Source organism: Buteo buteo, chromosome 13 (genome assembly GCF_964188355.1).
Source record: "Buteo buteo chromosome 13, bButBut1.hap1.1, whole genome shotgun sequence".
Taxonomy (NCBI): Eukaryota; Metazoa; Chordata; class Aves; order Accipitriformes; family Accipitridae; genus Buteo; species Buteo buteo.
The window spans coordinates 10413306-10439489 of record NC_134183.1 but is presented as its reverse complement, the minus strand read 5'-3'; the positions used below and the strand labels follow the sequence as shown (position 1 = coordinate 10439489).

General features: G+C 41.1%; 2 protein-coding genes across 7 annotated transcripts in view; both read right to left on the bottom strand.

Moving 5' to 3' along the window:
- Positions 1–11339, bottom strand: part of MAP2K5 (mitogen-activated protein kinase kinase 5) — a 140286-nt gene extending 128947 nt beyond the window's left edge. For 2 of the 5 annotated variants that reach the window (XM_075044661.1, XM_075044657.1), the window contains exons 1-2: positions 11130–11339; positions 3194–3242 (exon numbers count right to left, since the gene is read on the bottom strand). In XM_075044661.1, the coding sequence (XP_074900762.1) occupies positions 3194–3242; positions 11130–11264 (184 nt within the window). In that variant the 5' untranslated portion in view covers positions 11265–11339. Of the gene's footprint in view, positions 1–3193; positions 3243–5966; positions 6157–11129 lie in introns of all 5 variants that reach the window. The other 3 variants (XM_075044662.1, XM_075044660.1, XM_075044658.1) reach the window with 3 other exon arrangements.
- A 9662-nt stretch (positions 11340–21001) lies between these two features.
- Positions 21002–24459, bottom strand: C13H15orf61 (chromosome 13 C15orf61 homolog). Of its 2 annotated transcripts, XM_075044656.1 has the most exons (3): positions 24075–24459; positions 21984–22139; positions 21397–21897 (listed from the first exon to the last, which is right to left on the bottom strand). In XM_075044656.1, the coding sequence occupies exons 1-2, from the start codon at positions 24409–24411 to the stop codon at positions 22012–22014; spliced, it is 465 nt and encodes a 154-aa protein (XP_074900757.1). In that variant the 5' UTR covers positions 24412–24459; the 3' UTR covers positions 21397–21897; positions 21984–22011. The 2 variants fall into 2 exon arrangements, with proteins under 2 accessions (XP_074900756.1, XP_074900757.1); XM_075044655.1 differs by having other exon boundaries at positions 21002–22139.
- Between the last annotated feature and the right edge of the window lie 1725 nt (positions 24460–26184).

Sequence of the window (26184 nt, the reverse complement as noted above, 5' to 3'; positions counted from 1 at the left end):
GCTGTAAGAGAAAAGCAAAACAATGCAGAAGAGAGAGCAAAACAACAGGAGAGAAATAATAAGGAAAAAAAGTAAAATAAAAACCTCAGAATTACACTTCAAAAATGTACTGGAAGAGAGCTATGGGACATTGGAAACATGGAAGCTGGAAGAGGAACTAGGTAGCGTAGCGATGTCCTACAAGAGCCTTGTCTCATGGAAGTTTAACTGGTGAACTGTCAGATTGCTAAAACTACTTGCTAGGGTTACCAGCCTGCAGCAAGTCATGAATGATGAAAAGATTAAGAAGAGTTAGTGAGTTGAAACCAAATGCTTCCTTGCCTGGAAACATTTTAGGCAGAAAGGAGGAGGAGTTGTAAAACTGCTACCTGGCCAAAACCCAAGTCCCAGTTGCAGTGTGTTACAGAGTAAGAAAAGCTGAAGAAGCAGCTGTTAGAATAGTGAACACAATGAAGGCCATGCATCAACAAGAAGGGATCAGAGTAAAATGCAGAAGAGAGGAAACATATGACAGAGAGAAGCAAATATACAGAGATGAAAGCTGTTAAACAAGCCTGGCTTGAGGGAATAAACTGAGCTGGGACCACCAAAAAAAAAAAAAGAAAAAAGCTGGAAAACTCTTAAGAGTCCACTTGCAAAATGTTCATTAAAAAAAAATAATAATTTAAAAAAAAATCACACATTATTCATTGCAAATGATTAAGAAATTAATTCTGAAGTTCTCAGAACTGCAAAATTCCTGATGGTGGTACAAAGAGAATAAATTAAAAATATGTTGATGAAAAGGCAGAAAATGTTACCTGGCATTAAAAAAGCCAAATCTAAAATAGCCAGGCAATGCTTCTAAAGAGCAAAACCAGAAAAAAAATTTATTTCTTGTATCTGTGCAGAGATCCTTTGCCACCCTATCTTGACGTTTAAGTGGGCATAACCCAAAAACTAGCTAGATATGACACATGGGTTCACAAAGATTTCCAGGCTTCTCTACTTGCCTAGAGCACAGCAATATGATTTTCCAGCACATTAGGGAAGCAGAAGTAGAACCAAAAAAGCCTACGTACTGGCTGGATTTTGCTAATGTCACTTAAAATGGAGGAAGAAATCCTCACAAGATACCAAATAGAGTGCAGCAGATGGTAAACAAATATTATGAAGCAATCTTCACAAAATCTGCAGTGTGTCACAAATATACAAAATAGCAGAGTTTGGATAAAAGGATCATAACAGGCCATATGTTGTTAGTGATTTTATTTGTAGCGATGTGTAATACAATGGTGAAATCCACATAAAGGTCCAACAGTAGGAGAAGTGCAGCCCCAGGTAGGAGCCGCAGTGGATGGTACACTGTAGATAACAATAACTAAACAAACAGTAGAGGAGCCTGCACTGGATGGCAATTATCCACATCTGAAGAAGCAATGAAGCAGGTGAGAATGAAGCTTAAGCTGGTAAAACCTACGCATTTGATATGGAAAAAGTAACCAGAAAAATCACACATCAATATACATAACATATTTTAGATGCCAGTTAAATGGCAGGGGAAATGGTTTTGTGCAGATGTAAATGACAGACTAGAGACATGAACTGAAAGCACAGAAGCAGATGTTAGAAGACGCAATGAAATAAGTATTTCCAGGAAAGTTCTACACATGGTACCATTAATATGGGCTACTGCCCTGATGGCAGTGACTGTTACTGGTGCATGAAGTTCAAACAAAGCTAATGTGTGATGTGGGAGGTATGTAAAAGAAAAAATATTAACAAATCATAAAAAAAATGGCAAGGTCTGGAGCCTGGTTTTGCTCAGGTCTCTTTAGAAAGTCTTGTTTTAAAAAGCAGGTCAGGATAAATGTTGAGGCTATGGAGAAATAACACTTACAATCTCCATTCTTGGGTTTCTCGTGTTTTAGGAGGTGAAAACACAAACACAGGAAAAGAAAGATAAAAAGCACTAAATAGTACTTGAAGGACCATAAAACAATATTTCCTTTGATTATCTACACGCAGAATTATCCATAAAGCTCTAAAAAGGGAACAAATGCTAATAAGAATGCAAGGCCCTATCTTGTCATGTCTGCTCTCTCACCTTCAGCATCACTACCTTACTCATATAACACTTCTAATCCCCTCCAGCTCCTTCTTGCTATTTCATCTCTATCAAAGGAAAACACAGAGTCACATAGAAAAAAAATATAATAAACATTAAAAGGGAATAGCAGGAGCCCTCTCCACTTGGAAGAAAACTATAGCTTGGTATCTTATCCCCTAAGACACAGATGTTTGACTCCCCTTTGCAGCTTATTGCTCTCCAGATAGGACAATCCCTCAGGAATCCCTCAAAAATTAAAAATAAACAGGGTTCAAAGAATAGAGCTGAAATAGAAATTAGCAGATATAGGTCTAAACGTGCACTAACGTACTCACTGAGAGCTTTCCTAACTCAGCAAAAGCATAATAAAACCACCTTCACAATGTGGAAGTGTCATTATGAACAACCCCAACCTACAGCTTTCTCAGATCCTACACAGAAGCTATTTTTCCCAGCTTCTCAGCCAGACTCATGTGTCCTTTTAGAAGTTACTACTACTGCCCAAGTCTAACCAGGTGCCACTTTCCTGCAGCTCTCATACCTCCTCCAGGAGCTGACGCTGAAAAACTGCTGATATCTCCCACTCTCACACAGGAGACAGAGAAGAGGGTGTATTTGGCTTGAGCCCAGCAAAAGGAAAAAAGAAAAACTAAAAACACAGCAGTCCTTCCAGCAAAAACCAGACGTTTGTTCCAGTGAAAGGAAACATTAATTTCTAACACTGCTATATTTGGTACAAAATCTGTATGTTGTACCATATCTCTGTAAAAGCTGCTGCTCTTTTGGTTTCTTCCAATGGAGGATTAAAATTTTAAACTTAGACCTACAGGTGCTTTATACTTTTCATTTAATTCAAGCAATATAATTGCAGTGAGGAGTAAGAGCATGGTAAGGTCATGCTGGTAATTAAAGCTATATTGTAGAAATATGCTCATTCAAGATGTGATTAAATAATAAAATATTGCTTAGTTCGGTATCATCATTAAACTTGCATTAATGCATAAATATTTAACTGTAACATATAATGAATGTAAACATTAGTTATTTAAAAAATGACAGCCCTATAATGTGACAAAAGAGACAGTTTATACAACTCATACTTACACTCAAATGCTGTTGTCGTTGCATCTGGCAAAACTTGACCGATGACATCCTAAAATGTAAAGAAGAATTAGCTATATATCAAATGGGAAATGCCTGAGATGATTTAGAGTAAATCATCTTAATCACTTCCCAGCTGCAGGCTGAAGACTTCAAGACCTGCTACTCACCACTGCCCCCAAATTACAAACTTTTTAGCGCACAACACAAATCAGTACAAATCACGGTGCTCTTCTTCCTCTCCACGCTACCTTGAGGAAAACTGTTTTCACATAACTCAATCATAATTGCAAACAAATCAGTGTTGTCTGTTCTTGCAGTTTAAAGAATCGATTTGATTCTATGATTTTGTCCTAGGTTATAGAAAAATGTATATGTAACTCATCAAAGTCAGTCATAAAAACAGAGATTTATGAATAGCTTTTTACTTAAGAAAGCACGTTTTCTCTCTCAGTCCTTCTGCTTACATCACCCTGATTCCTCCTCTCTACCTCCAAACAACTGCCTTGGTGTCCTCCCTCCCACCACAAGGTAACTTCATCACACGGCTCCATCTCCTGCCCTGCCTGCAGCTCAGGAAAAACAGGCTAACAAACAGCTCCGGATGGGTTTAGGGCTGCCATCATGAATTAAAACAGTAGCTGTGAGACTGAGCAAATTTTTGTTGCTTTCACTCCACAACTGCCCGGGAAAGCGGCAGGACCCAGCAGCTGCGCCGAGCTGCCTGCTGCTGCCTCGCAAAGCAGCGCTGCGTCTCAAGATGCTCTCCACTACATGCAAGCCAGAAAGTTTGGAGGGCTCTTTGTCATTCCTAATTGGAATTTAAACTTCTTCAAAACTTGGTAGACAGATTCAAATGTGCTGGCTGCCCTGGAGGAAATAAGGTTAAAATACCCGAAGAAGTGGAAGTACTAACCTAGAAGGCAACCTCCAACCTTGGCCTTACAACGATGCCATACAACGCCTTTCTTAGGGCAGATGTGAGCTGCACATACACAAGCCCAGTGCAAAACACACCGACCATTTCCAAATGTTACATGTCTCCGATCCAAACCAGCGTTTTTATGCCAATACGAGCCCTTCCTGTACAACTAAACCAAGAGGAGGAGAGCTTTTTTTTTTTTTAGCCTTATACATACAGCATTTACTCAAAATTCAGTGAAAAATAGCTGCTCAGACTGAAGTCATCCTGGCCTCCCAGTGTATGTGCTGTTGTCAGCCTTTGCGAGGCTGCAATATGTCATGTCAGGGCACGGCATAAATGCACAGCATGGTTTTTTCCTTCCTGCTGCCTGATTTCTCATGTCAGACAATCTCTCCACTGACAGTGTCGCAAAGTGATTAGAAATTAATGAACAACAATATTTATTGTAGTACATACACTGTGAGCATTTTGGGGTGCTAAGCACCCCCCCATATCAAAACTTTAGTGATCACTGTGCTGTCACTTTTGTTTTCTGTATTTTTTCATTTAGTCTAAAACCAGGAAATTAAACATTCTGTGCGACGTTAAAGAGACACAATTAATACAAGGAGAAAGCACCAAAAGCAACCTAGAGATTTCCACAGAGCTAACTGAAGCAAATAATATTTCTAAAACTTTCTCATGTTGTCTTTTCATTTTAGATACTAAAATAAATCAATAGTATGTAATTTAAACTATTAATTGTATACAAAAGATGTGTAATAGTTTACCTAGTTATGTAGACTGTAAATTTGTGGAGCCAAAAAAGGGGAAAAAAACCCAACAAAACAAAACATTGCCAAGTTAACAAACATTCTGCCATTTAAATACTTCTACGGGGTTTGACAGCTCTGTCAGTCCTCTGTCAAAAGCCAGCCAAGCTGCACCCTCTATTCCTAACAAGAAATTAAAGTCTTGCCTAAACAGAAGACTGTGCTGTTAACTAATTATTCCTAAATCCATTTAGTTAAAGACTGAAAATTCCTCAGCAAACTCACCGTAATTGTGTCAGATTTAAGCCACTTGTAAAATGTTCTTACGTGGGCACACAGATGCTTCCACAAAATGGATTTAAAAATTGTTATCAGAAAAGGACCCCAGTTCTGGGATATTTAAAAACTGTATTTAAGAGGTGTGTAAGCATGGCACTGAGACAGAGACAATTCTGACAGCCCCAAATGTCTGCTAGGAAAGCTCCAAGACTCCCAAAGCTGCTATAGCACTGAAACAGTGATGATAAATTCTTACACACACCCCATCCCCCCACTGAGAATAACTTTTTCTATACACTGAGACTTCTTTAAAACGAGTAATAACCAAGTACATGAATTTAAGAACTATGCACCATAACTCTGTCTTAACACTAAATAAACAGTTGAAAAGAAAACCCTACCAACAGCCACAAAAACTTTGCTCTGGTCAACTTTCAATATTTCTATTAAATCAACACATTTGAGAAAAAATAGCAGGGAGTGGCAGGGAGGGAAATTACTCTGTTGTTAGCATAGTATTTTCATCAGCTACATTAAGACTTCCATGCTCAAACATTCAGCAGACCTCTCAGTGACCCAAGCTTAAAGGATTACTCTAAATCATGCATGTGTGATGATTTTCCACTATCACAACAGAGATCACAAACAATAAAATACTACAACTTGTAGACATTATTCAAGTGGGCTCACACACACGATAGCTTCTATTTTATCTTATAAAACTGAAAAGCATCTAATAATGAGGAGAAAAATCAGGGAACAGCACCTAAAACAAGAACTCCATCAAATCTGCTCTCTAAAAGAGCTGTGGAGCACTTACCTCTTAGGCGAGAGCGCAGAAAATGTGAAAGCACTGCTTTAAACAACAATGTCAACATTGAAACTATGGTCCTCGCTCCCGTTTCAGTTAAAACTTGTTTTATCTCAGTATGACATCATTAAGTTATCCTGAATTAACACCAAGTGCTTAAACACTCCAGTGACAGCCAGGGCAAACGAATCTAGACAGCCTGATAAAAAAAAAATAAGCTTATTGTAATTCATTTAGTGGTGCCTTTAAAATAAATCTATTTACTGGTAACTTACAGGTCTGCAAAGCTGATATACACAGAACATATTTAAAGTGACATTATGAAGAACAGCTCTTAGCACCCAGTTTAGGAAAGTAATCAAGAAAATCCCTAACCTACAGCATACAAGCAGTGCTGCTTCCATGGGTCAAACACCATCCTACTGCATCAAGACCAACCATGAGCACCAACCTGCAGGCATCAGGTTTTCCAGTTTGAATACCTGCTGCACAGTTTAGTACCTGTAAAGGCTCCTCCAAGAGACAGAACTAGAGCAGTTGAAAATTAAGAAATGTTGTCATTTCATGTGTAAGGCATTCCACTGATCATCAGACTCCCGACTTCAACAGGTTATTCTATGGCTATGGACAGGATATTTAGTGACTCTATACTACTGCTTCTTCTCTGAAAAAGGAAGACAGAAATATTCTTGCACGCCAGCCTGAAATCCTGCAAGGTTACACTCATTTGTATTCACAAGGCTGTTCGCACTTCTAGGATGCTAAATTAACAAAAATCATGTTTAAAATTAAAATATTTCTGTTCTCAAAGATAATTTTATGGGGCTTTCTTAATACAAAGCAGACCACGGGATCTACCTTAGAAGGAAGAACAACCTTACTACACAGCTAATTCAAGGCTCCCCCAAGCTGCCAGTTCCCACTGCTGCTAGAGATCTGGGGGTACGCACCTAGTTTTTGGAACTGGCTAGCAAATGTGCTTCTGCACTTCAAGGCAAGATGGTACTTCCCATCAAACCACTTGGACTGCAGGTACATGGTGCAGGCTCAAGATTGCTGTGCTCTGGACAACACCACATAGAGAGCTAGATTGGTGCTAAACAGGGCAAACTACAGGGATTATTCAGAGCTTGATTGTGCCCCAAACAGCAAGAGCTGAGAAAAAAGGGGTACGTTGCATTCTTGTGTCTTCAATTGAGAAAGACATGGACAATAAGGAAAACAGTGGGGTCTGACTGGATTATTACTATTCAGTAATTTACCTTAGTAGGGAATGTCTCAATTCTCCACATTATCTTTAATTGATACTCTTAACACATAAGCCCTCTGTAATTGACTACCAGGTGAGGGGAAATTACATTGAAGGCAGAAGGGCAACAGAAGCCTGGGTCAGCCCCACTCCTGCCCTCCCCAGCCACATGTGGTGCCAGATCTACCACGCTTTAGTGTACAGAGCCTTCATTTAATTTCTGTAGTTACTGGATAAATTAAGTGCATGTGCATACTGTGATGGCACCTCCTGAAACACAACCAGTTAGACAAATGAGGGCCTTGAGACAGTTCAGACCTTATTAAACTTCTTCCTTCTTAAGATTTCACAGTCCACAAGAGAGGGTTTTTGACATGAAAACGACAATCATCAAATGGTACTACTGCACGGCTACACTCCCAGCTGAACACTCTCATAACACCCGTCATCCCCACATCTGAGATTTCCACTGACGGTGAGAAATGTGTCATCACCTACTGACTCACCATACGTAATCCAACACTTCCAGTTAGGATGGAAGTACTGCTGTCACCGCTACCCTCAATGCAATAGCCTAACACTGGATAACTGAAAATTATTGTCACCAACACAGATGTGAATTGATGCAGAAATCTATCCACTTTCACTTGACAAAGTGCTGGGACATTTCACACCAGGAACTATTCACATTCTTCTATCAGTGGGTGGAAATAGTTCAGTGTGCAGATGGTTGGAGACAGACCTGTGTCTGCAGAGGAGCTGGGTGAAGCAAACCACAGGTGTCTGTGGCAGCTGCACCTTCTCAAAAACTCTGCTAACACAGTGATCTCAACCTGCACTGCACAGAAGAGCAAACAGTACACATGGCCACCCACCTGGTGCAGTTCTCCATTGTGCTCTGGTGTGCTAAATGAAACAACTGTGTAAGGGTACGCTCCTCACTTCGGCAGCTGTGCTTGGCTAGGGTAAAAGTGCCTACAGCACAGGCAATGGACATCACCAAATGTTTCGTGGCTGCCTCAATGTGCACAGCTTCCTATACAAACATCACAGAAGTTTGGGAAGAACATCCATGATCACTGAATATAACCACAGAAACTGGGATTTTGTAAGAAAACTAGCAAAAAAAAAAACAAAAAACAACCAAACCAAAAAAACCCAGTATGCTCCTGTCATGTTTCGCCATCACCTGCTGACTGGAGAAACTACCACCTATGCCATGAAACAGGAAGCTCAACCTGCTCATAGCTGGAAAAATACATTTTTAAAAGTTCCGTAGATCTGTTGGACAACTGCAAAAAACAACTCAGATGAGCGTCAAAATAGTGTGCAGAGAGAGACAAAACAGAAGCTTCCTCTTTTCTCAGTGACTTCAATAGCAACGCAGAACAAGACAAGCGCTGCATTAGCCAAGCCTGCCTGCAGTTCTTGGCCTTTTGAGTGGGGACGATTGCCTAAGTAAACTCGAGGCTTGCTGATCACAGGAACTGCCCATCTAGTGGTAGGAAGAACGCTCTGCGTGACACGTTATATCACAGTCCCTCTACTTTGATTTGTCATGCCTGTTCTATGACAGATCCCCTACATAACCGCCTCCCTAAACACATTAGCAGTGAAAAACAAAGTCCTCACCAACCCGAGACATGCCAAGATGAAGATTTGCCTGACATGTCCTCCCTCACCATTCACTTCTTCCACACTTAGAGTGGCCACAGCTCTCAGAAAATATCAGTTCCATGTGACTGGAGGTTACTGCTGGTGTCAACAACTTTGGGTGCTCCTCAAGGTCCCATGTTGTCCATTGATTGCTTCAGATGTCAAGGGCTCTTGTCAGGCTCTCTTCTCAGCATGCTGGAGGTGATTACTCAAACTCGTCACAGCAGGGCATGGTTACAGGTATCTCACAAGACCCGAGCTCAGTACTTTGCCCTGATTAATAAATCAATGCAGGTAAAGCCTATCAGAGCTATCCCAACAGCTGTAGTATTGTACTTCTGCTTATTTGAGATCTGGCTCCAAAAGGCACACTGTCTCTTCGTACTATACCACAACTGAACACACAGATACATTTTAACTTCAGGTCAAAAAGTCATATGCTGGCCCCAGCTGCAACCCAATGGAGCAAATACAGGAGCTACAACAGAAACGGCAAGTGTAGAGTCTCACGTGTAAGATATGGTCCGACCACTGAATTACAGCTCTGCTGCCTGAAGCCCTCTCCAGCTTTTAGACACAGGTCCCCATATCGCACTGCTGCCACAAACAAAGACTCCTGGAGCACCTGCAGGGCCAGCACCCCTGTAGGGCCACATGCTCAGAGTAAACCATAGGCTCTGATTCCTATGCATATGCAGTTGAAGCTTCAACAGCACTTTTTTTCAACTTACTTGTTAAACAGACTACACAGGTCAAGTCTAAGGCCCACATACTCCCAGCTGCTTTTATGCTGAAGCAACAAGGATGAAAACTAAAAAGCAAAATGGTTTTGCAAAGCCATGCCCTCAACCTGACAATGGTTCTCTATTTACTTTTAAGTAATATAACCAAAACTAAATTTCCAGTAATTCTAAAATACCAAAGGATAGCCCAAGCATCAGTGATTATCTCACTTTATTTGGGGGGAAAAAAAAAAGGAAAACATGAAGCAGAATGTGGAATAAACCTGTCTCAGATTTCCACCACTTGTCTTGGAAGGGTAGAGTGGGTTGTCCCAGGCTTGCTGTGTAACCACTGGAAACTCACAGCAATCTCCAAGGGGAAACTGCCCCTCCCAAAAATCTCACCAATCTGTCAAAAGTTCTGCTCCCTCTCCTCCATCCATAGAAAGTCTTGGACAATGCTAAATGTTAGGAAGAATGTAACCCGGAACATCTGCCATCCACTTCAACTACCTCTGCAATCTTCTATAGGCCCAACATTGAACATTTTCCAGCAAATCAACCCCTTAATCCCCCACACGTCTTCTCAGTAAAATGCAACACATTGAAAGAGATCTGCAGAATTTCTCTCCAATATTACTAACAAGTAGTATTACATTACATGACCTGCATGCAAGGATTAGACTTTTCTTTGGGCTAAGGATGCAATTAAGAGAAAACAGTAAGTGGGATAAACATCCACTGCCACTTCTGAGTAAACAGAAGATCCTTGTATACTTGATGTGCAGATGGGGAGAAAATAAGGCAGGCAGGGGTTGAGGGCAGTTCAGGGCGAAGGAGATGTAACAAACCCATAGCACAGCAATGGGCAATATCATCAAAAGCAAGTACAGCTACAGCCCACGTGCAGAGCGCACAGTTACGGTGCCCGAGCCAGGGAGGCACTAATTTCCACAGGACAACTTTTTCAATCCCCCTAAAGCGATGCCTTGTGACCGCCCCATCGCGCCAAGGCCCGCAGGCAGGGGGGTGCCGCATGCCCGGCGTTACTGCACGCTCGACCCCTTGGAGGATCCAGCCCTTCGGACGCCGCGGGACCACCGCTCCGCGGTTCGGCTCCTCCTGACCGCTTCACCGCAAGTAAGTGCTCCTCTGCACAGGAGAGCAAACCCACCCCGTGCTACTGCACCGGCACCACCTCCCCGACAGCACGGGGTGGGGGGCACCGGCGCTGCCCCAGGCCCGTCATTTTGGGCAGCCTCTCCTAGATTCACTTTCCCGTTAAAACTTCCAGGCGCAGACACGAGGCAGCAAACAGCCCGTCCCGGGAAAAACAAAAACAAAACCCCAAAACCCAACAAACAAACACCTTTCGCCTTCCAGGGAGGATTTTTGTTACCCCTTTCCCCACCCGCCCCGGGTGACCGGTCGGCGCTCACGGAGCTGCTGACCCCGCGTCCCCCCGGCCGGAGCCCCCCGTCGCCCCCCCCCGGGCAGCGGGAGAGTGGGGGGCGTCCCGGGACCGCCGCCCTCGCTGGGACTCACCAGCACGTCCCTGAAGAGCAGCTGAGGCGCCGAGTGCACGGTCCAGTCGACGGCCCCACCGTCGGGGATCTTGATGCGGATCACCAGCGCCTGGCTCTCCATGGCGCGGGAGGGGCCGCAGAGCAGCCAGAGCATCCCCGCCCCGCCGGGCTCACATGCTGCGGCGGGCCGCGGGGGCTGCCGAGCAGGGCCGAGCCTGCGCCGCCCCGCCCCGCCCGCAGGAAGGACTCGCTGCCCCGGAACCAAAACGGAGGGACCGGGAGGAGGGACGAAGGAGAAGGAGGCGGAGGAGGACGGGAGGAGGGAGCGGAGGCGGCGCCATGTTGCGGGGAGGAGGCGGGCGCCGTCCGCGCTGTGACAGCCCGCCCCGGGGAGCGAGCAGCAGCCGCTCCGGCAAGCGCAGAGGCACCGATTTTAATTCCCCACCGCCTTATGGCTTCTACTTTTAACAGGGAAAACACTGTTGAGGCAGCAAATCAGAGTCAGGCTCGGACTCCTGCATTCGTTAAAAAGTGTGGAAAGTCCCCAGTCTTCAAAATTCAGAGTCACGAGTTGAGTCTCCGCCGGCGACAGCTTTTCCTTAAGAACTCACGGGGCTTCTGTCTTCAGGTTATTCAATCTAACACACAAAAACGTGGGCAAACCTAAACCTGCGCGCATGGCCCGCTCGCACAGTCCATACGTCGCCGCGCTCTGCCTGGGTGCGAGGTCCCTGCCCTGCCCCTGCCCGTCGGACTACAAGACAAGCCCGTCGCTGGTGGCACTGGAAGCGGGACTGCTCTGGGCTCTGCTCGTTCCTTAACACCCAGGCGTCTGCATTAACGTGCTCTAAGCAGTTTTGCCAAGAGCTGTCACGCACTCCGCTCTTCCTCCAAGTTACAGAATACTCCGCTAAATACCTGCTGTATTGACATCCAGGTAATATTCTTCCATCAAAGAGTTTCTCCACGTCTGTTCAGTGGCGCAGCAGAAAACAGTCCATTTCAAAACACGAACCATCTTAAAGCATAGCTCTGACAAAAGAAAATCCCTGTTAAAAGCTTACATTCACCGTCCTCAGCAGCAGCAAAGAAGGGTTATGCGTTTGAGCATGACAGCTGTGTCATCTCCCTACTGCGATCACAAGCCACAATATGCTATGTTCAGCTTTTAAAAAAAAGCTTTTTACCTGACAGAAGTGGGAAGGCTCTCCCCTCCATACAGCTCTGCAGCACAAAACTTTCCCGTTCTTTTTAGTGGGAGAAGAGCTTTAATCTCAATTGTAGACTATTGATCTGTACATTTTATCACAATCTCTCACATTATCATATATGACAAACTAGACTATTTGAGTTATATTATCAATTTAAAGGGGGGAAAAAATGGAAGGTATATTTCATTTAATTCCTGAAACATCTTCAAGCTTCCTCATATTAGAATTCTACTTTCTTTGAGCTTTAAAAAAAAAGGATCTTTCAATGGCTATTAGCAGAGATAAATTCTCTCTCTGTTCAATAACTTTATAATTTAGTTCCTACACTAGAAATTAATAGAGCCCCAACTCCTAAGTATCTGAGGGATTGGTGCTGCCCACACAGACATCTTTCTGTTCAAATGAACCTTTTACCTACAGTCCCTGTATACCTTTCAGTCAGGTTCATTTCAATCAGATTCATTTTCTATTAAATTTTAAAGAATAGGATACAAAATCATAGAATTTCTATAGAACCGCAATTTTTCTAAAATGTCTTTTTCATTTACAAGACTATGGGGAAAACCAACTCAATTTGCTAAATTTGCATAAATATTATGTAGATTTTCCAGGGCTAATCATAACCTTAATCCCCCATTCTGATTTGTGTTGATGCTGCTGTAATCAAACTTCAAGTTTTTTTATATCTTAAGAAGTACAGCACCTAAAGCACGTGCTTCTTGGTACAGGTTTGGTTTTGCCACGTATTTCTTTAAAACCCATGTTTCATAGGAAATTTTCATTCTAACTACACCAACGTTTGAAACAAATAGTTAATATTTATTTTATCATCCCGCAGAACTTTGCTATGAGAACAGAACTTCACCCAAATCTATTTTTATATTTTTCCTCAACATTGGGGGGAAAATTGTGTAGCAAGAACACATATTTTTTAATATGCATCATAAAATATTCTTAAAGTTCAGTATTTGACTGCCCCAAGAATCTCCTCTTAAAAAGTTTCCAACACAGGAAGTCAAGAATTCCAGAAAGGCACAGAAAAAAATAATTAGGCAGTCTGATTTTCTCCACTAAATCCAGATGACATGCTGTCAGCAAGAAATATGCAGGGATTTCTTATTTATAATTACGTATCCAAAGTTACTGTCTATCCACAATGAAATAACATTCAAAATCTGCAAAGGAACAATATATCGGTTCTTTAATTACAAGAGGATCATGAAGCCCATGACTTCATGAACAGAATACATTCTATTTTTATTTGTGTGTGGGAAATATCCTTCATCAGTGGCACAGACTTCCAGGCTGGTTTTATGCTACAAGCACAAGAACAACTGTCTCACTGCAGTCTGCTGCTGCTCTCTGCTGCTTTCCATTGCGGTTAGAAAGGACAGAGGAGATCTGGAGATGGCCATGTAAAGAAAATAAACATTTGTTTTCAAGGAAAAGCAGAATGCTGACACAGAAGAATACTAAAATTATTAAATTTGCCATGCTGTGGAATCTCACAGGAGTATCGGTGAGTGGTAGGGAAAAAATGCTGTCCCCCACTGATTGCCTGGAACATGGTTATCATGATAATTTGCAAGGCCTTCAAAAAGTAAGAAACTAAGTTATTACTTGTTTCCCTCTCTAATTCCCACTGCAAAGGAAGTTATCTAACACAAGTCATTTTCTATCTTTTCACTACCACAGACATCATATAATGAAGTTTTGAGTCCATCTACCAAAATTCCATAAAAAGAAGAGGGAGGAAAGAAAGAGCTGACTCCCCTGGCCCTATTCTTGAACATTCCTGTTCCAGGACTGGTATCTAGGAGGTTTTCCTTGCCATTGGTGGAAGAACGTGTGAGCTCAATCTCAGGAGTGGATCAGGCTGATGCAGGTAAAAAACACAGTGCTTAGAACTTGCATAGTCCTCTTTACACAGCATTCCTTTACATACATGCTACATGCTATTTTTATAATAACCCTTACAATATGCCCATTGTAAATACTCAGTGGAAGCGAACAGGTAAATTATGCCAATTGCACTGGGCCATATCAGGAGTTGAAGTGCACTACAACTGGCATTAGGATGCAAAACTAGTGTCCTCTAGTCCTGTGCTCAGACCCTTGGGTAGAAGCACATGAGGCATAGAAAGGAAGCTGAGGACAGAGTCAGAAAGTCCTACATTTTCATTACCGCTCCTACTGAGCATCTCTGGGAAATTTTAACCTTACTAGTACTAGAATTTGCCCAGCCATGACATAGGAATAGCATGCATTTACCACATAACAGACTAAGTAGTTAACATTTGTTAATTACATGTGCTAAATGTTATTCAACATTTTAACTATTAAAAATGTCCTGGAATACTGTATTACCAGTACTGTACTATATTATATGTAATTCAGATAAAGCATATAAACAGACTCAGAGGAATCAGAATCTAAACATCAGTCCTTGGTTCACTAAATTCAATTTACCATCTCTGCTTCCTCCCTGTACCAGTTTCTAGATAGGTATTATAAATAACAAAGGACAAGCTCTTCATTTCCTAGAGAAAATGGCACCTGATCATTGCTTTAATAGCATACATTTTCATGTATTTTTTTTTAAAAAGATTAGTACATAACTTTCTATGTTGTTAAATAATGTATCATGGTGAAATCCACCTTTTTTTTCTTCCCACATCTTCAGATTGCCAGCGAGTGCAGCGAACTGAATTCCCTTAGGCTTATGAAAAAAGTAGGTCAACAGTGTCCAGGCTTTCTGAACATATTCTTCCCTAAAATGCATCTCCTAGGAAAGAATCACCCAAGTGTACCAGCTTGATCAATACACGCATAGATGAAGATCCCTTAAAACCTGCATTAAAACCTGCAGAAAACTAGCTGTCTTCGTTCCATGCCTTCCTACTACCCCTTCCAGTCACTTTGCATGGGCTTGAACAGGCAGAAACACTTTGCGCAGGCTCTCTAGAGTAAGAGGCAAAGGACCATTTGTGAACCAAATACTGGGAAATAAATGGATCTTACTTTCAATTCTGTGGGGAGCAGAATCTGGCCTCAAATAGATCTTTTAAAACTCTTTCTCATAGGAAACTCATCTTGAACTGAAAAAAAACCCAAAACAACAGTAAACTTGATTTAGGCTGAATTACTAAATGTTTAGTTCTTGCTTTAAATTATGAGCATATTTTGAAATAAAGCAGATTACAAGCATGTTTATGTATATTTTAAAGGCTAGATATGATACACAACTACTGAACAATTACAACGTAAACTATACCAGTTGGATTGAGCAAAAATGGCTGTGTATCATTAATGATGTTACTGTAATGATGTTACATCAGACCAGCTTCAGGGGCAGCATAACTGTTTTTCTGTCAACCTATAAATTCTTGAGTAACAACAAAATTATTGTGATTTTTCTTACTAAATAATTCATATATCACAAAGCATGTATATAACCAGGCCCATGAATCACTAAGCATGTAACAACCATATCTAATGCCATTTCTTCTTCTAAGAATAAAAATAGGTTTGACTTTGTAATATTTTATAATCTTGTTCAAAAATTTCACGTGCTTTAAAAGTAGTCTATTTTGAAATTTACATTTTAAACTTGAAAGTTTCCTTGATCAGACTTTTTGTCTGAAGGATTGCTTTTAATCATGTTTTACAGTTTTAATTCTATTAGGATTATTAATATCACTGAAAGTAATAAATTGGTTTTATAATGAACTAGAACAGGGCTCATAAACTGTGCTTAAAGTGATGCAATTGCTATTAAAATCACTCTAAGCCATATGTATTCTACCTTACTAAGCAAACAGCAACCGTAATGCACCCAAACTGGCTAAATTATAACACACAGTATTCCATCATCTCAAACCTTAGTGGTTTCCTCTGTATTTTTTTAAATGCTGAACAGATATATATTTGAGTTTTCTATAAGACAGCCTCGTCACTGAAAATGTTAATGATCTGGATCATTTATAACTTGAACTCAGACAAAATCATGACCTCTTACAGTCTGCTGCAGAAAGCTCTCATGCTACACAGATATCATTACTTCCTAAAAAGCCTATCGCAGTGCATCTACTAGAACGCTATGATGTATTAGCATAAATAATTAAGGTTAAACTACACTCATCCATGAGTAAGAAATATTTTGTGATACATTAGCCCTCTTTATTTCAGCGGCATTTATTCAGTTACTAATTCACAAAGGTCAGTAATTGACATCGAGTGTCCCAATCATTAATGCAAATTTTAATGTTCTACTGCACACAAGCTTTATTTGAAAGACTTAAATGCAAACACAGTAATAACATCTTACTCTTTTCTAGAAATCAAAAAAAATCTTGTAAATAAATTTGGAACATATTAGTGACAATTTTTATTCTAAATTCCCCTTGCTGTAATGCTGAAGCTGCCACTTTTTCTTAGATGTATTTAAACCAAACCATACAGCCCCAAAAAAGCTTAACGTGACATCTACTTCCATAAATATGTATATTTTGGGATGACATCAAGACAACTCTCAGAATTATTAACTTACTTTTCTGTAGTGAACATGATTAAGGAGTTACAGCAAAAGCCAGTTTAAATTAAATGGCTGAAGTAAATAATATATGAAGCAAAATCTCCTTTGTTTTAGGCAAAGTGGTCTAAACCAGAAGGCTAAGGGCATTCAACTATTAATAAATACCTAAATTTCATCCAATAATAACCTGCATCAGGGAGATCTCCAATTATGGTTTGCAAAGACATTTCAATATCAAGGATCTTTTTACTGCTACTAGATTCTCAAAGGGGACCATCTGGTCAACTCATACGTTTCTACTTAATTTTTCTTGCCTATAGAATGATTCCAATAAATTCTATTTCATCAGAAACTTTAAATCTCTCCATGACAACTGCAGTAACACTTTTGAGTGCTGGAAGAATGAACTCTGGATTCCTGTTTTCTTTTTCCAGAAAGCTTTAGTAATGGAAGGGGCATCAATAGGTTTGAGAATACTTACAGCTGAAGAGTACCAGGCTGAAGCAAGCAACTTCTTAAAACCTAACTTTTTTTGCTTATTCTCAGTCCCATTCTAGACATCCTTCCTACCAAATCCATCCTTCTCCACCTGAACACCACTCCACCCCTTCTGAAAACATTTTTGCTAAAGTCTCTCATTTACTCAGCACATTTGTCAGAAAATGAACATTTTCTCCACTCCATTATCCTGTAGCAGCTCCAGGAGTTCCACATCATCGTTCCCCTTCCCTCCTCCAACTTCTTTAATCTCAGCAGTTCAAAAAAAAAAAAACAACAGGAAAAAAAAAAATTAGTAGCCTTTTTCTCTGTTGATGAGTAATTGCCTTGCCTTCCTACTCTACTGCTGCCAAGTTGGAATAAGTACATTATTTTAATAAGTACATTAACTGATACCAGTGTGCTTTACCACAAGAGCTCCGTAAGGACTGACGGCTTCTTTCAAATGATTGATTCAAATTAAGGCTAAGGTTATTGATGTAGTTATCGTTTTACAGATTTTCAGTATTCATACTTTCATTGAGCACAAGCGAGCCTAGCAAGCCTAAGCAAGCACACCTAGAAGCTCAGACTTGCATACAAGCAGAGATACATCACTTCGTCAGATAGTTCTGTTGTTAAATTTGAGATACCACTGCTCTACTTTGCAGGAGTCTTGAGAAACCGAGATCTGTTCATGCCTGCCAACTTTTGCATGCAAAGTAAGCACAAATATGCAAAACCAAAGAAAAAAACCAGAAGATTCTACCTAATGCTGCTAGGTGCTCCGAATTACAGTAGGTCAACCACACAAAGCAAGTTGAGGACAGATCTAACTTCCGCTTAAGTCATTGAAAGGTCAGTTGGCTCCAGGTTCCTCTGAAGACTGAAGAAAAGCACTGGATCTCGCTCCAGGCAAAGAAAGGAGATCAAGAAGAAGGGGATACAGCAACTTATTTTTGAGACAATGAGAGAGTACTAATCATAAACAATTGGGAATATCAGTCCTTACTAGTATCTACATCTCGTATTAATTTACATTGGAAAAAAAGTTAAGAACTTCATGCTGAAATTGTGTCCAGCTGAAGGTTAGCAAGTAGTACATCTTCTAGCGATAAAAGGAGTGCTATTACGTGTAAAAATTATATTTAAGCACAATGAGCTGCCTAGAATGTTTGCATTACTAGTCACAAAACTTCATTAAAACAAACATAAAAACACCCACATGTTATCATAATTTGGAGTAGAAAATACCAGAAAACAGTATTTCTTGGTGTACTATCATTAGTGCTACACAGTCTCCAGTGAAACATTTGTCAAACATACAAAAAGGTATAAAAGTGAAATATAGTAATTAAAACCTGGGTTTTATCGATTGTGTGGCTTAAGTAATTTTTCACAACAAACGTAAGATTTAATAAGTATAAGTAGTTAAAGATCCTGACTTGGCTGTAGTCATTAGCATGTAATTGAACTGGTAAAAAAGATCAGTTAAACCTATGTTGATTACCACCTTATCTTTGAAAGGCAATTAAGGACCTCAATCATTGCAACAAGATTTGATTGTGCAGCCTTTATTGGACATTGATCTTTCAGCAAAGCGCAGTTACATTTTCCATTAATTTACAGTAACACAGTTTAACTCAGATACCTGAGACCATTGACCTAGGTAAGATGTAATGCTAAGCGCTCGTTTAGGTTAAGATGCCCCCAATAGTCATTACTGTTTAAAAAGACTGCTACAAGAAGTAGCTACCTGATCCTCTGGGTTTAGACTAAGGTTTCATTTACCTGAAGTAGTTGTTAAGTGAGGTGAAACAAAGCTCTCTGCCTTTTTATGTCATCTCTCACTCATTTAAACATCATTCTTGAATACAGTAAAGAGATAATTAAGGCAAGACTTACAAGATAAACTACACTTTATTTCAAATGGAAATGGTGCAGATCAAATCTGTAAAAAATTAGAAGGGTCATTCTGTAGTTCAATCATCTATAAAAAAATACATATCAACATTAGCATATGTTGCATACACAACATATGCATAATATAACACATACAGAAAGGAAGCTGCCAATTAAAACAAGTACAAATAAATTATTCCAGACCAGAGGAATTAACAAAGCCTGGTTCCCTACAAGTTGTCTTTCGAAGCAATGGGTTTACAGGACAACCTGAAAGGACCTTACAGGCAAGAGAGAGCAGTTAGGTGCTACACATGCAAATAATTCATCTTTGAACAACTAAACTGCTAGAAGCTCATCTTAAAAGTCCACTTCAGCAAAACTCTTTAGTTCAAGCATTCGGACTTCTCCACAACAGAAGACCCTGCTGTCCTTTTAGGAGCTGACTGCCACAAGGGAAGAGTTTGTGCTGATGGGGATTAGAAAGGTAAAGCAGCAAAGGTTCAGCTGAGAACTATACACTGCATGCTCATCCTTGCTTGACATTCCTATCTTCCCCCAAGCCTTACAGAAATTTTTGAGTCAAGATAGTATGAATCGTCTTGGATCTTTTGGCCCTCAACATTCCTCTCTTGCATTCAGGCCAAAAATTAAGATAAGTGATGAAAAAAGATACTAAGAAATAGGTATTTATAGCAAAAAGAGAATGAAAGCCAGATGAAGTATTTTACCTTTGGTTGAAGACAAGCAAGTAGGTTTATATTCATACTTGAAAATTATTTTTGTCATGATTTAATAACTCAAGCGTTATCCCTTATAAATAGCACATTTTCCCTTTATGTCCTGTAACAGGTCACATACAAGCCTTTACGAAATGAACTTATGATACCGTATTTGCACGCTGCCCTCAAACATCTTCTAGTTCATCCTTTAGCATGAGCAACTTCATAAGAGCAAGAGGTCTATTGATTTTCATGTAATACAAGAAAATATTACATTTGCCTAATTGTTACACAGTGAGATCATTGAACAAGAAATCAAGTCTCTATTTAATGCTGCAAGCAGCACAGAATTGCAGGAATCAATAGGGTAGTTTGTCAAAGATGTTCTCTAAGGAGACTTGCCCATCACTGTATGGACAAGAGTCATGTTGCCGGCATTTATTGAAAAACAGGTAAGCAAAGTCAGCAACACACATTATCAGAAATCAAACAAGCTGCAGCGAGTGGAGGTGCAACTCCAATGAAGAGCTGTATTTATAGTCTGGTAATTAAAAACCATTTTATCAACCTTGCGTTGAGACTAAACCTTTACAGCAAGATATTGACAAGATCCGTGGCAGTGAATGAGCAGTATTTGACTTTAAACTTATGAGCTGCAGTTATTTATCCAATACAGTGAAAATCAGTTCTAGAAAAATGCTAAGTCATTATTTTTATTAATGAGGCTTCTTATAATACTGTCTCTTCATCTTTGAGACCATTTAACTTGTGTCAAGAATATTCTCCAAAATTAAACAGAACAGTGCAAGCACTTCTCTGATTAAAGTGTTATTTAGTGTTGCTTTTAGAAAAACCACATGTATTGCTTCATTAAGTGGGAAACAGTTCCATTATCTGGAATTAAGTAAAAAAGTATTTAAATGAAATTATATTGTAGTCATAGCTTGATAATAATTTATTTAGGAATAGTGATTACCCTCCAAAAACAGCACCTACATTTATCTTCCTACTTACGAAAACTGGAATAATCAACTTACGTCACCAGACATGGGATTTGGAATAGACAGCATTATTTGCTGGCACTAAAACCAAGCACCAGTAATATAGCCTGTTTCTGTTGTTTGAACTTACTATCCAATAATTCCATATTTCCACTATCCAAATAATTCCCTAAAAGCTTTTTCTTTGCCCAGGTTTCCAACTGAATTTAAGACATTCTATCATTGTATGCTCCTGTTACAGCTGTGCTCAGTTACAGCTGGACAAATCAGTTATTTTGCATCCAACAAATGATCTTCTCATTCTCCTCTATTAATTAAAAAGATCAGCAATTTGTAAATTAGCACAGGGGACTACATCTTCTAGACTACTTAGGTTTTGTTATGTACCTACAAAGCAACCAAAAGAAAAAAATATGCAGGTGTCGAGTTCAAGAATTGCAAAAGATAGAAGCATAAAACATATTTTAGATATTTTATTTAAATATCATTTGAAGAAATATGATACAGCCATTTTTGACTTCTTAGGGTGCTAATTCCAAAGAGTCTTCCAGGTAATTGTGAATAGTCAGTGCCATGGATTCATTCAAACATGCTTGCAGCTATGACAATTAATGCATTATGAAACATCTAGTCAGAGTTTAAACCTAAGCAGCTTAATCTTTTCAGAGACATTCTGAAAATGTCTAGTGTGTTCACAGTTTCCTTGCCCACATGCTACAATTCAGTTATCTAAGTTGGTAGATGTATCTCTTTAAATTATCACAAGTTTGTTCAGCAGTCTAGTCAATGACTTCCATAAATTCTAATACCCTTGGAAATATTAATTCTTCTCCTAAGGCTTCTACTTTTTCAACTTTACTAACCTCTGCAAAAATAAACCTCTTATGACCAAAAAGTCCATCAGGCTTCCTGAAGACAGCATGTTAAGTAAAAGAAAGCACTGTAAAAAAAAAAAAAAAAGTTGCCTTCAGTTCTTTTTAGTCAAAGGGAGTAGATATTTGTAGCAGCTGTAACACAGAAACCCACCAAATGACAGGTACTTGAGGGCATGATTTCAGTACATTGCGCCTTCATCTTCTTTATTTAGAAAATAAATAGTAACTGGGCCATGACTCGTATGAACAGTCTCTGTGACACTGACAAAGAACCAGGAGCCAATTCCATATAGTAAAGTTGGGATGCCTAAGAAAAGACAAAAACATGTTACATACAAAGATAGCAAGCCAGGAAAATTAAAACCACCTACTAATAGTAAAGAATAATGACTCCAAAAATGAAATTAGAGGAAAAGCATTCCTGTAAAAGCTGCCTTATTAACATTTTGCCTTTAGTGAAATGCTTACAAGCAGCTATCAGTACATAATACCACCCTTCTTGTGTATCAAGCAGACAAGAATCAGAAAGCAGCTTAAAAAAAGGAGCAATACGAGGGAATTAATAGAAAAAGAAAAGGGGAGGATAGCAGTATGAAAGAAGTGAAACATGGTCATGTCTACAGCCTGATTTCTACCAATTAAAGAAAATACATGTATATAACCAAACACTAAAACACAAAATCCCTGGACATCCACTTAGATATCAGTTTGGAGTTCATCTATGTACCAGAGTAGAGATAGGAAGGAAAACAAGCAGTGACTTCACACATCAACATGAAGCTGCTCTTGGGAAAATTAGATCAGTAGTCAAGACTACCAACTCCAACAAAACTGGAATGAGTAGAAAGGTGTATATATAAAAAGTGCCATCATTTTTAGCACTGCCGAGCTACACATCTATTACAGACAACAATATTTTACTTAATGTAGGGGAAAAAAATGGAGATGGATTTAGGCCCTGAATTCAGTAAGGTGCAGAAACACCGAATTTAACGTGGTTAAAGTTACCCAAGTCCTTAAGCTAGAGTCTCAGAAGAGAGAGATGAGTTGACTTTTTAATCATGCTTGCTGATCATTTAATTATGAAACATGCAGGGTAGCTGCCAGAAAGATGGGGAAGATAAAAGGTCTGACTATGCAGAGGGAAAAATAAAATCAGATTTAAAATTGTTATTATTAAAAAATCAATCTCTATGATTATATTTTCTCACTATGTCAGTTGGAAAGATCAAAAAATAAAGACTAGCAGACACGTTTTGTAAAAAGTCACTGAAGACTTGCAAAGCCAATGAGATTTATTTTTTTAAAATGAAACATGAAAACAAGAAACTGGTGAAATTAGTTACGTGACTGTCACCACTTAAATAAGTGTGGTACCCACATACTAAGTTTTGAATAATAATGTATTTCAAAACTTACTTATATCCATTTTTATATTAATAAGCTACTGATAGAACATTTTTATTTATAAGCATTTTTATTACAGCAGCACTTTAGGATCAAGCATGGTCCGAGCCCTCCACTACCTTAGACGCTGCCTGTATGCAAGATACAAAAAATTAGCCCAGGCGCTTTCTAAGAAACACTGTTTTGCTTCATCTAGCGCTCGCGTATTTGCTTAGAGGACAGAATTTCATCCACGGTAACAGAACGCAGATTTTTAGATGGAAAGTGATCCATACCAACTGATGTTAGCCATTTAAATAACAAGCGCTGGCGCGTTTGCCTTCAGGCGGTTTAATTTTTCTCTCTCACAACCGGACAGAGAAACACGAACTCGGTAAAACCCCAAAGACTATCGGTTTACAGCTCTGCGTTCTCACAGCTACTGAAAGCTCGGGCATTTTGTGATTCCCGTTTCCTTACGCCGCCTGCTCCGAGCCGGTGGGGGCGGAGGACGAGGCACCCCAAGCCGATTCCCTCACCTCAGGTGGAGCGGAGCGGGGAGGAGAGGGGGAGTGCTGCCCGCAACCACAGCCCCCTGCCCCGTCCCGTCCCGACTGCAGGGGACGCGGCCCCCACCGGCCAGCCCCGCTTTTACCTCACAACCCCCGCCGGCGTGTCCCTCTTCCCGCGGCCGTCCCTTCTGCGAGGGGCGCAGCCCGCCCGCCGCAAGCGCCTCACTCCACCCGCCGGCTACAGGAGAACGGCAAGAGCCGAGGGGGAGCGCCTCTCCGCCCGCCTCACAGCCGGCGAGGTAAGCTGAGGGGAGGCCGCGGAGCCGGCCCGGGACGCGACTCACCGGCGTTGAGGACCTTGAGGGCGGTGAAGGCGGCGTCCTGCAGCGCCAGGTCCTGCGGGGCGGCGCGGGAGCAGTGGTACTTGATGAAGGGGAAGCAGCCGGTGCGCAGGATGTGGTAGTTGGCGCCGTTCACCCGCCAGTTGAAGTGGGAGAGGCCGAACTGGTCGTTGCGCACGGCGCTGTACTTGACGCAGTACGAGGTCCAGTGGGGCAGGCCGCGCTGCCTTAGGTGCTGGCTCAGCACCTCCGAGGCGGCGGGACGGGACGACGATGACGACCCCCCCCGCCACAGCAGCAGCCCCACGGCCGCCTCATGCAGCCGCCTCAGCGCCCGCATCCCGCGGGGCCGCTTCCCCTCCCCCCCCCCCCGTGCCTTCCCGCAGCCACCCCGCACTCAACGGCTCCGGCCGGCGCGCGTGCGCCACCTCGGCGCGTGCGCCAGCCGCCAGAGGGTGGGAAGAGGAGGGGGGGCGGCGGCGGAGAGGGTACCCCGGCGGCGGCTGTGGGAGCGGGCTCTGCGGTGGGCTCTGTCCGTGGAGGCGATGGGGCTGGTCCTTGTCTGTGGGTGGAAGGGAGAGCGGGGCGGTGTGGTGTGTGCGACTCCCTGAGGGGAGGGTCCGGGCAGGGGGAGAGGCGCGAAAGCCCGCGGCGGAGCCCTCCGCGCTGGGGTGAAGTGGGGTGAGGTGAGGCGAGGCGAGGCGGGCGCCGGCTGAGGCGGCCGGGGCAGCCCCACGAAGCGAGGGGAGCGAGTCACCCTGCCCGACACAGGCCGAGAGACGGGCCGGGCGCCCTACAGAAGGGCGCACGTTAGCGCTCCTTACAGCGAGTGAGGCAATCGCAAAGAATCGGGCAATTACATTTTTAGAAATGGTTTTGTTTAACAGCGTGCGTGCTGACGGGAGCACCCTGTGTGTTGCTGGCACATCTCACAGCTGCGGCATTAACCAGATTAACCTGCGCTCAGGAAAAAAATGTATTATGCTGCATTGATTTTATTTGGTGAAATTTGACAGTGATATCAGGTAAAAAAATAGTTCTTTGAAAGTGTTAGACCCCTTGGAAGAGAAACACTTTAAAATCATAGCCAATATTCCATGATATGATTTTTCTAAATAAAAGCTAAAGTTTTGAACCATTAAACATTCTATTTGAGAGGAAAAAAAAAGACTGTACAGAAGAGTAAACTGAGAAATGGAACAGATTTTTCCTTTTAATAATTGCAAGCAATATCTCAAACTCAGCAATCTTAAACCATTGAGCTATGTAGTATGAATGTGCTAATTAATCAATTACTACCCAACAATGTACCCTGTTTATTTACTGTAATGTACTACATGTGTGTAGAACCAGTAATTATTAATCATAGTAACAAATTTCACTCAAGTTCACCTTCCCATAATTAATAGAGCTTATAGTTAGCTTTAGTATCTTTGTTTGTTAGTGACAATGATGACTGAGGACACGAGAAGTTGGAATCTGATAGTGCGGCTTGCTATGGTGAAGGCCTGAACTCATGTATTACACCTGAAGAGTGATATTCTGCTGTTGTATCTCATGGTCAAAATTACCTCCTATAAAGCTATTGCCTATAAAGTGGACATACAACAATTACTTTGGTTTTTAAAGTATTTATTTCAAGCTATTTTGCTGTTAATTTTGTGTTGCTCTTATTGTTAAAAGTGCAAGAAGAAAGGAGAAATCCTTCAGCCTCTGGCAGCATAACCTTGCACTGGTTAAGAGAACGCAGATGCACCTCTACTTGCACAACATACTACAAATGCAATGAAGTAGCATCTGTATTTACAAACGCATAGCAAAACATTGCATACTTCAAAAGTATGCAAGAATCATGACCAAACCTGAAGATGAGGCTGGAAGTTTTATGAAGCATTCTTCCAAATGTATTCTGTTAATAATATTTGGTTGCACAATTCAGGTCTCTGTGTTCATTGGATTCAGCTACAGTCTGAACATTTTTACATCAAAACCGTCTCCTGAAATGCACATCTTTGTGATGACGCTAAAAACCAGTCTAACCATTCTTCAGTGGAGATGATTAAATTATATTAATGAAGGTTGTCAATGATTGTAGTTCCTAATCTTTAGTGCC